The sequence below is a fragment of the Protomyctophum bolini genome (assembly GCF_963924005.1).
Source record: "Protomyctophum bolini genome assembly, contig: SCAFFOLD_87, whole genome shotgun sequence".
NCBI lineage: Eukaryota > Metazoa > Chordata > Actinopteri > Myctophiformes > Myctophidae > Protomyctophum > Protomyctophum bolini.
The window spans coordinates 183,043-193,943 of NW_027665530.1; the positions used below are offsets into that span (position 1 = coordinate 183,043).

General features: G+C 51.3%; 1 protein-coding gene across 1 annotated transcript; it reads right to left on the reverse strand.

Moving 5' to 3' along the window:
- Positions 1-699: 699 nt before the first annotated feature.
- Positions 700-1,788, reverse strand: LOC308312255 (kelch domain-containing protein 3-like; the record flags this gene model as incomplete). Its single annotated transcript, XM_080794633.1, has 1 exon — positions 700-1,788. The coding sequence occupies one exon, from the start codon at positions 1,786-1,788 to the stop codon at positions 700-702; it is 1,089 nt and encodes a 362-aa protein (XP_080650759.1).
- Positions 1,789-10,901: the final 9,113 nt, after the last annotated feature.

Consider the following 10,901-nt stretch of genomic DNA (forward strand, 5'->3'; position numbering starts at 1 on the left):
CTGGCCCAAATTGATTCGCACACTTTACAGGTTAAAAATCGTCCCGAAAAATCGCCTAATAAAAATACTCGGCGATTGGATTCGTATATTCGCGATTGACGATGTATTCGTATCGTCACCCAACCCTAAAGTAGAGTGAACAATAGGGGACTCAGTACGTATCCCTGAGGAGATCCTGTGTTCACTTCAATGGCTTTGGATGTTTTGTTGCCTACTTTGACTGTTTGCCTCCGCTGTGTCAGGAAATCCATGATCCACTTACAGGTAACATTGTCCACCTATGATAGTGTTGAAGGCAGAGCTGAAGTCTAAAAAAAGGATCCTGGCATAGGTGTCTGCCTTTTCCAGATGTGACAGAGTGAGGTGGAGCATGGTGGAAATAGCATCCTCTGTGGACCGGTTTGGTCTGTAGGCGAACTGGTATGGGTCCAGGTCGGCGCTGAGGCCTCCTTTAATGCGTTCCATGACCAGCCTGGGGTAAGGGCCACAGGGGCCACAGGGGCCACAGGGGCCACAGGGGGCCACAGGGGCCCACAGGGCCACAGGGGCCCACAGGGCCACAGGGGCGTAGTCGTTAATGTACATACAACTCTCCTAAAGAGACTCTGCCTAATTCCCGTATCTGATGTTCCTATAGACCCGCGGCCAGTTCCCTCTTATCAGTTTCCTCCTGCTAACGGTTTCCACACTCTGCCTGGTTTAAACTTCTTCAACCGGAGAGTGATCCCACGGCCTCATGGGAACATCTGCGGTCACCTGATGCCAGTTCCCGCCCGATGTCATGGCTGCCAGTTCCCATTTGAGGTCGTGCAGGAGTTGGGACTGCTCCAGACCGTGCCGAATGACCGCCAGCTTGCAGAAGGTCTTGAGACTAGGATTCAAGTCTAAGATGTACAGGCCTCGACAAAAGAGGACGACCCGGTCTCCCACCATGTGACAGTACATCTTATCTTCCTTAGACGGGCCTCTCCCCTTGGGCTCGACCTTCTTCCAGGAGAAGGTCGTTGTGTTGAACTTCCACAGACCTTTGGAGGTATCGTGGGAAGCGAACACAAACAGCTCCCCGTCGTGGGTGAAGGCTGTGTGATCGCCGTGTCGTTCAGGAAGGCCTGCCGCAGAAGACCAAAGGCCGGTCTCTGTGTCAAACACTCTGATGTCGTTGTGGTAGTCAACGTTGTGGTTAAAAATCATTTCACCCATAAAGCCCCCAAACACAAACATCTTTGTCCCGATGATAGTGGCAGAGTGACCTCTTGTAACGGGTGGTGTAGACCCTCTGGTGATAATGGAAGACCAGACCATCGTGGCGGTGTCCAGCTTGTACGTGTCATTGGAGTATTCGGTGTCAGGCTTTCTCGGTTGTCCTCCGTGGACATATATGACCTTCCCCAGCGCGCAGGCAGAGTGGTAGCACCTCACCTCCGGAACATTTCCGGACACCTCCGTCTTCAGCCACATGTGGGCGTCGACGTGGAAGGCGTACAGCCGTGTATCGGCGGTATACAGGTCGCCCCAGACGTAGACGATATCCTCCACCAGGACGCCCGAGTGGCACGAGCGCCCAGGGGGAACCTCAGGGGGGAGCTGCAATCTTCGTCTTCCAGGCATCACCTCGGGCAACTTGGCCCAGCATAAAGCCACCATGTTGAAGATGTACACACGCATCGAACGGTTGAGGTGAGGGAGGTCGACTTGCCCTCCTCCGAAGGAGTACAGCCTGTGCCCCACGGCGACCAGAGCGCTGTGGGGCCCGAATGGACCTCTCAGAGGTACCGACCAGCAGAACATCTCCCACCGCAGAACCTTTAGATCAATCTAAAGCACTAGGCTGGGGTCTTCTGTTGAGTCAACGCTAGGCTGGGGTCTTCTGTCGAGTCAACACTACGCTGGGGTCTTCTGTTGAGTCAACACTAGGCTGGGGTCTTCTGTTGAGTCAACGCTACGCTGGGGTCTTCTGTTGAGTCAACACTAGAATGGGGTCTTCTGTTGAGTCAACGCTAGGCTGGGGTCTTCTGTTGAGTCAACACTAGGCTGGGGTCTTCTGTTGAGTCAACGCTACGCTGGGGTCTTCTGTTGAGTCAACACTAGAATGGGGTCTTCTGTTGAGTCAACGCTAGGCTGGGGTCTTCTGTTGAGTCAACACTGGGCTGGGGGTCTTCTGTTGAGTCAGCGCTAGGCTGGGGTCTTCTGTTGAGTCAACACTAGGCTGGGGTCTTCTGTTGAGTCAACACTGGGCTGGGGGTCTTCTGTTGAGTCAGCGCTAGGTTTGGGTCTTCTGTTGAGTCAACACTAGGCTGGGGTCTTCTGTTGAGTCAACACTGGGCTGGGGGTCTTCTGTTGAGTCAGCGCTAGGCTGGGGTCTTCTGTTGAGTCAACACTAGGCTGGGTCTTCTGTTGAGTCAACACTAGGCTGGGGTCTTCTGTTGAGTCAACACTAGGCTGGGGTCTTCTGTTGAGTCAACACTAGGCTGGGTCTTCTGTTGAGTCAACACTAGGCTGGGGGTCTTCTGTTGAGTCAACACTAGGCTGGGGTCTTCTGCCAAGCCGTAATGATAATAATGGAGTGATACCACGTGTGCTTCACATGTATTGGTTTGGACTCACAAAGCGGCATGCAAAGTTTGGTCAACTACTGGGCAGAATGTCCTCTTTTTGAGGGGTGCTAGCCCCTGCTATATACAGCTTTTGTCCCCACAGAATGTCCGCGATACAAACATTAAATGACAACTAGATAAAGTGCCCCTCTGGGCACAGCATATTTTCAGATGCGGGTCAGCGGCATATCATTTTTGGGGTCCCGACATGAAATATAGGAACATGAAACATTTTTTTAAAATGTTGACGTCAGACCTTTTAGATCAGTTAGTGTTTTTATTTCAGTTGGCAGGACATTCCACTGGTGTGTCCCTTTTACCCAATAAGATGACTGGCATTCCACTGGTGTATCCCTTTTACCCAATAAGATGACTGGCATTCCACTGGTGTGTCCCTTTTACCCAATAAGATGACTGGCATTCCACTGGTGTCTCCCTTTTACCCAATAAGATGACTGGCATTCCACTGGTGTCTCCCTTTTACCCAATAAGATGACTGGCATTCCACTGGTGTCTCCCTTTTACCCAATAAGATGACTGGCATTCCACTGGTGTCTCCCTTTTACCCAATAAGATGACTGGCATTCCACTGGTGTGTCCCTTTTACCCAATAAGATGACTGGCATTCCACTGGTGTGTCCCTTTTACCCAATAAGATGACTGGCATTCCACTGGTGTGTCCCTTTTACCCAATAAGACGACTGACCAAATGCGCTGTTGACGACCGGATGTGTACAGTTCGAGATTATGTAGCATTCAGAGGTTGTGGAATAGTTGTCTGACGACGCAAAGAGTAAATAAATAATACAGTGAGGAGGCCTAGCTGTGGCGGTGTGTGCGTGCGTTGTGTGTGCGTGCGTTGTGCGTGCGTGCGTTGTGTGTGTGTGTGTGTGTGTGTGTGTGTGTGTGTGTGTGTGTGTGTGTGCGTGCGTTGTGTGTGTGACTCATCACCCGACGCAACAACAGAAATGTCAAAGACAACGGGTTGTTTTTATCTCCTCACTCTAACGACACTTCACTCCACGCTCTCCTCTCCACAGGATATGAACACGCAGTCACAGATTACAGTCATGAACGATGCACTGATGTACGGAGATAAGTGCACTTGTTGCACAGATGTACGCACGTGCTGTACTGTATGTTATGCGTTATATAAATATGATAAGAGGCATCCCTGGCATTTTGCACCTCATCCGCTGCTCCTAGAGTTTATTACAGAAGTTTGAGAGTGTGTGTCCTTGCCTATACTTTTTATGTTAATTTTAGTTTTTTATATTAGTTGATCTTATCTTATTGTTCTTGTTTATTTCACGACAATCCAGTGTAATCTGTATTATTATCTTGCAGCTATATTGTATTTATTGATTGATTGAAGTGTGTATTACAGTGCATTTCAAGCACAACTCAATACGAAGACTGTGAGTGGACGACACCATAAAGCATTACACTTGTTTACAACAGAGTCCACCATGTTCAATTCATCATAACATGTAGAGACGTACAAATAGACACTTCTATGTAGCCTAAAACAGGAAATTATCATAGAGGTAAAAAGGGAAATGTAGTGAGGGGAAAATGGTGGGTGGGTGATTCAGATTTTACGGGGGCCGGTTTCAAATTGCAGCCGTCCGTAGGCGCCCTTTGAAAGCGGTTTTGAAGGAGTCAAGGGATTTGCATGTCTTAATGACTGTTGGTAGGGCGTTCCACATTTTGGTGGCATAGGAGCGAAAATAATCTGGTCCCTTGTTTGTGCCGGATCTGGGTTGCACATTTTGGGAGTTTGTTGAACTTAGCAAAGTGTTGTGAAACACGACCCACTATCACTCATCCATTTCACATTATGACTTCTAAACGGTTTCTGGGAAAATACTAAGAAACGTTACCACAATTATGAATAAGAAGAACTAAAACAAATATATATATACGTCATGATATTAAATGAGTCAGTATGAGGAGAACAGAAGCTTCATAATGAGGAAGAGGAAGTGGCTCAACATTATGACAACATTTCAACTCGAGTCAGACCCTCCAAACACCCCCCCGAACGGTGAGCGTCCGTTCGCTCGCCATCATCCCAGACATCACATTGATGATGTCTGTGATTACAACAGAGCCTTATAGTGGCCTATAGCTACACGTATTCTAGTGATTACAACAGAGCCTTATAGTGGCCTATAGCTACACGTATTCTACAACAGAGCCTTATAGTGGCCTATAGCTACACGTGTTCTAGTGATTACAACAGAGCCTTATAGTGGCCTATAGCTACACGTATTCTAGCCCGATGCCTTGTCAGAGGAGGCATTTAAAATGATCCATGGGGCGTGTCCTGATAGGCTGTCTTCGTAAAGCGAGATCAGATTCTAAAAAATGTTCTTCTACATCCTGACAGTTTTCTGAAAAAGCTATGTTTTCTATGTCAGTCGTTCTTCGATTTTTCAAAAATAGCAGATCTACAAATTTGTAGATCTGCTATTTTTCAATAGCTAAAGCATAACATAATGCTAACACCAAAAGGGGTTCCCGCAAAAAATGGTTTAAGAGGTGGTGGATGACAGCCTGTATGGGGGAGGGATGCAGCTGTGGGGGGGTTCCGGGGTCCCAGAGAGACTGATGTTTTAAACCATGATTTGTAAACCCTTTTAATTAAAAACCATTCATTCTAAAACGGGTAGTCCCAATACTTCATTCTGATTGGCTGGTTACCGTCACGTGACCGGTGTAAACTCACCGATAACCCACTCCTTCAATCACTTTGTATCATCCTGCAGCCTTGTAGCTGAACTGGGGAAGGGGAGCGCTTGATTGCTTTACAAACACATGCCGTGCGGGCGTCTAAAAGCACCGCCCGGCTCATATGACTGCCTCCCGTAAATACATCAAGCGCTATTCTACCGTCACATAGGCTACTTGCGGAGCAAAACGAGGAAGTGTTGTGGCTCTGGCTCGCTCGCTATGGTGGCGCAAAGCGTAGATACTTTTGTGAATTCAATAGTTTTATTAGGTTAATATTGCTATATGTTTGTAACCGTTTTAGAAAAGCAATAAGCCACTGGAGGCCCGTCAGCTTACCAGGTATTTTATACTGGCTGGGAGGCAGAAGACGCCCCCAGCCAGTGTAAAATACCCGGTAACCTGAGACCCCTCGTGGCTTATTGCTTAATTTTGTAGCTGTATATAAATAAACTAAACTTTGATTTGATTCAAGTTTCTATTACAGAACCTTTGACTTTTAAGAACAAGTGAAACAAGAACATATTAGCTTTTTTTGGTGCAATCTTTATATCAAAATTCCAATGCATGAATTTGCATGAATCAAAATTAATCTTGATTTCATGCACCTGTTTTATCCCCATGGCTGTCCGTCCAAACACAATGCGTTTACGCTGAGCCAGACCCTGAACCTCTGAACCAGTCTAGGGTAGGCTGAGCCAGACCCTGAACCTCTGAACCAGTCTAGGGTAGGCTGAGCCAGACCCTGAACCTCTGAACCAGTCTAGGGTAGGCTGAGCCAGACCATGAACCTCTGAACCAGTCTAGGGTAGGCTGAGCCAGACCCTGAACCTTTGAACCAGTCTAGGGTAGGCTGAGCCAGACCCTGAACCTCTGAACCAGTCTAGGGTAGGCTGAGCCAGACCCTGAACCTCTGTGTGATCGATATAGTTTGTCAGGTGCCTTGAGGTCACCGACCTCTGGGCCATAAGGTCATGACCTCTGGGCCATAAGGTCATGACCTCTGGGCCATAAGGTCATGACATCTGGGCCATAAGGTCATGACCTCTGGGCCATAAGGGCACACTGAACTCAATGTCCCATAAAGCCCTGCTGCTTTGTTCCTTCCTCTCTACGCTGTTTTATGACACAATACTTCAGTGGTGGAAAAAGTGTTCAAATGTATCAAAATATTTTGAAAATAGCTCTAGATCTACAAGCTGACAGCTTGATACAATGCATCACATCACACCACATTGGGGACTTGTACATCGGCTAAGTGCAGTACTCAAGTAAATGTGCGCGGTTCCGTTACAGCAGTGAACACAGCCGATCTGTCTCTGAATCAGAGCTACAGGTGGGATGCATAATTACAAAGAAATGCCAAATGTCAGAGGAGAGGGGAGGGGAGGGGAGGGGAGGGGGAGGGGAGGGGAGGGGAGGGGAGGGGAGGGGAGAGGAGGGGAGGAGGGGAGAGGGAGGGGAGGGGAGAGGGAGGGGGGGAGGGCCTGCTCAGAGCAGACACGTCTGTTTACAATCCACGACTTACCACATCCGCAGCCAAAAATACCCACACTACTCATACTGTCATACACACTGCATTCTGATCACTGCCATTCATATCCTGGGCCGCAGGCAGAGGAGAGGAGAGGGGAGGAGAGGACAGGGAGAGGAGAGGAGAGGAGAGGAGAGGAGAGGAGAGGGGAGGGGAGGGGGGATACATCATGTCCGTGGTCACCTCATCATTCCTGACCGTTCCAAACACATGCTTCCCTTTTAAAGTCACATCGAGGCTCAACGCTAACAGTTAGCATCAACATTCTGACATGAGAATCTGTGCCCAAATCCCCTGGGTTTCCGCACACACACACACACACACGCACGTGCGCGCACGCACACGCACACACACACACACACACACACACGTGCACACGCAAACGCACACGAACACACACTTACATGTTAGGCGCATGTTGGGAAAGAATGTATACACGATGTGCCTGTTTTGATGTACTTTATGCATTCAGAGCCTGTGTGTGTGTGTGCGTGTGTGTGTGTGTGTGCGTGCACGTTTGCGTGCGTGCGTGTTTACATGTTGAGTCTATGTTGGGAAAGAGTAGGGCCTGTGGCTGTTTTGATGCATGCATTCAGAGCTGTGTGTGTGTGTGTGTGTGTGTGTGTGTGTGTGTGTGTGTAAAGTGTACTCTAATGTTTTACTTAAGTAAAAGTATCAATACTTCAATGTAGATGTACTCTGTTACAAGTCGAAGTCCCGTATTCAAAATGTACTCGAGTAAAAGCACAAACGTATCGGCATCAAATTGTAAGTAAAAAGTACTCATATTTCAGAATGTTCCAGTTCACAAGTTCAACATGTGTGCGAAATCGTTTTTTAAAATAGCAGACGTGAGGCATTGTGAGCTTGTAGATCTGTAGATCTGTAGATCTGTAGATCTTGTAGATCTGCTATTTTCAAATGTGTAGGGTTGACGTGGTTAATGTGTGTTTTCTAATAAAAATGTAAATCTCTCCAGCAACTAAAGTTAAATAATTGTAGTGGAAAGGTGGTTGAGGGTTCAGGTGTTACTGTATGTACTGTAGTAAATTACAAGTACCTTAAAATTACTCGAAGTACCGTACTTAAGTAAGTGTACTTAGTTACTTTCCACCACTGCGTGTGTGAGCCTTTGCACGCGCACTGGCCCTGGGAGGGAGAGAGAGAGAGAGAGATAGAGAGATAGAGAGAGAGAGAGAGCGAGAGAGAGAGAGAGAGAGAGAGAGAGAGAGAGAGAGGGAGAGAGCGAGAGAGAGAGAGAGAGAGAGAGAGAGAGATGGAGATGGAGATGGAGAGAGAGAGAGAGAGAGAGAGAGAGAGAGAGAGAGAGAGGTCACCGCGGGTCGCTGGTAAAATAAGCAGAAGAGACCGCCCCCTCCCCCCCGCCCCCCTTCCCGTAAAAAAGTGATCATAAAGTGCGAATTAGAAGAACATAAAACCCAATCTAAATTCTAAACACAGTGGGGGGGAAGAGAGAGAGAGAGAGAGAGAGAGGTTTGTCTAGAGGAGATAGAATCTGTGGAATGTCAGGACTCTGAGCTCAGCAACATCAGTCTCCCCAACGCCAGGCGCTGACCAGCCTGAACCCAACGCCAGGCGCTGACCAGCCTGAACCCAACGCCAGGCGCTGACCAGCCTGAACCCAACGCCAGGCGCTGACCAGCCTGAACCCAACGCCAGGCGCTGACCAGCCTGAACCCAACGCCAGGCGCTGACCAGCCTGAACCCAACGCCAGGCGCTGACCAGCCTGAACCCAACGCCAGGCGCTGACCAGCCTGAACCCAACGCCAGGCGCTGACCAGCCTGAACCCAACGCCAGGCGCTGACCAGCCTGAACCCAACGCCAGGCGCTGACCAGCCTGAACCCAACGCCAGGCGCTGACCAGCCTGAACCCAACGCCAGGCGCTGACCAGCCTGAACCCAACGCCAGGCGCTGACCAGCCTGAACCCAACGCCAGGCGCTGACCAGCCTGAACCCAACGCCAGGCGCTGACCAGCCTGAACCCAACGCCAGGCGCTGACCAGCCTGAACCCAACGCCAGGCGCTGACCAGCCTGAACCCAACGCCAGGCGCTGACCAGCCTGAACCCAACGCCAGGCGCTGACCAGCCTGAACCCAACGCCAGGCGCTGACCAGCCTGAACCCAACGCCAGGCGCTGACCAGCCTGAACCCAACGCCAGGCGCTGACCAGCCTGAACCCAACGCCAGGCGCTGACCAGCCTGAACCCAACGCCAGGCGCTGACCAGCCTGAACCCAACGCCAGGCGCTGACCAGCCTGAACCCAACGCCAGGCGCTGACCAGCCTGAACCCAACGCCAGGCGCTGACCAGCCTGAACCCAACGCCAGGCGCTGACCAGCCTGAACCCAACGCCAGGCGCTGACCAGCCTGAACCCAACGCCAGGCGCTGACCAGCCTGAACCCAACGCCAGGCGCTGACCAGCCTGAACCCAACGCCAGGCGCTGACCAGCCTGAACCCAACGCCAGGCGCTGACCAGCCTGAACCCAACGCCAGGCGCTGACCAGCCTGAACCCAACGCCAGGCGCTGACCAGCCTGAACCCAACGCCAGGCGCTGACCAGCCTGAACCCAACGCCAGGCGCTGACCAGCCTGAACCCAACGCCAGGCGCTGACCAGCCTGAACCCAACGCCAGGCGCTGACCAGCCTGAACCCAACGCCAGGCGCTGACCAGCCTGAACCCAACGCCAGGCGCTGACCAGCCTGAACCCAACGCCAGGCGCTGACCAGCCTGAACCCAACGCCAGGCGCTGACCAGCCTGAACCCAACGCCAGGCGCTGACCAGCCTGAACCCAACGCCAGGCGCTGACCAGCCTGAACCCAACGCCAGGCGCTGACCAGCCTGAACCCAACGCCAGGCGCTGACCAGCCTGAACCCAACGCCAGGCGCTGACCAGCCTGAACCCAACGCCAGGCGCTGACCAGCCTGAACCCAACGCCAGGCGCTGACCAGCCTGAACCCAACGCCAGGCGCTGACCAGCCTGAACCCAACGCCAGGCGCTGACCAGCCTGAACCCAACGCCAGGCGCTGACCAGCCTGAACCCAACGCCAGGCGCTGACCAGCCTGAACCCAACGCCAGGCGCTGACCAGCCTGAACCCAACGCCACAGACACAGACCCAGCCAGACCCAGCCACAGACACAGACCCAGACGCAGCCACAGACACAGACCCAGACCCAGCCACAGACACAGACCCAGCCAGACCCAGACGCAGCCACAGACCCAGCCACAGACACAGACACAGACACAGACACACTTGCGCCACATAAAAACTAGACTAAAAGTTGTTAGGGATGGACTAGTGGTGGACGAGAGAACTGAAAGGGAAGCACTTTCATGTTTGGATGCGCTCTAAAAAATTGCCGATCTACAACACACACACACACACACACACACACACACACACACAGTGCTATAGTCAAACACACGGAGTCTGTGTCCGTCTGAGTGTCCAGGGAAGGGGGAGGGGTGGGGTGGATGGGGGGGTGAACAGAGGTCAGGGGTCAGCCCGATAACCCTGGGTCGGTCCTCTGAGCTGCCGTTAACAGGGAGATCTCCCGCCGATAGCAGGAGGCGGCTGGCCGGGTCAGAACTCTCAGGTTACACACTCACGGCTTGTTTGGTTCCACTATCTCTACCTCTCTCTCTCTCTCTCTCTCTCTCTCTCTCTCTCTCTCTCTCTCTCTCTCCCTCCCCGTGTCCCTCTACCTCTCTCTCTCGCCCCTCAGCCTTGGCCGTGGACTTGGGTTCAGATTTAACAAAACAAAAGCCTGGAGGAATGCCAGAGCTGACCTCTGAGACACTGGTTCCCAGAGTGGGGTTCGGGGACCCCCAGGGGCCCTTGAGGAGGTTCCAGGGGGTCCCCAGCTAAATGATAGTTCGGAACCAAATGGACCCTTATGGGTCTGTAACTCTGAGAGTGTAACAAATGGAACCAAATGGACGCTTATGGTCTGTAACTCTGAGAGTGTAACACATGGAACCAAATGGACCCTTATGGGTCTGTAACTCT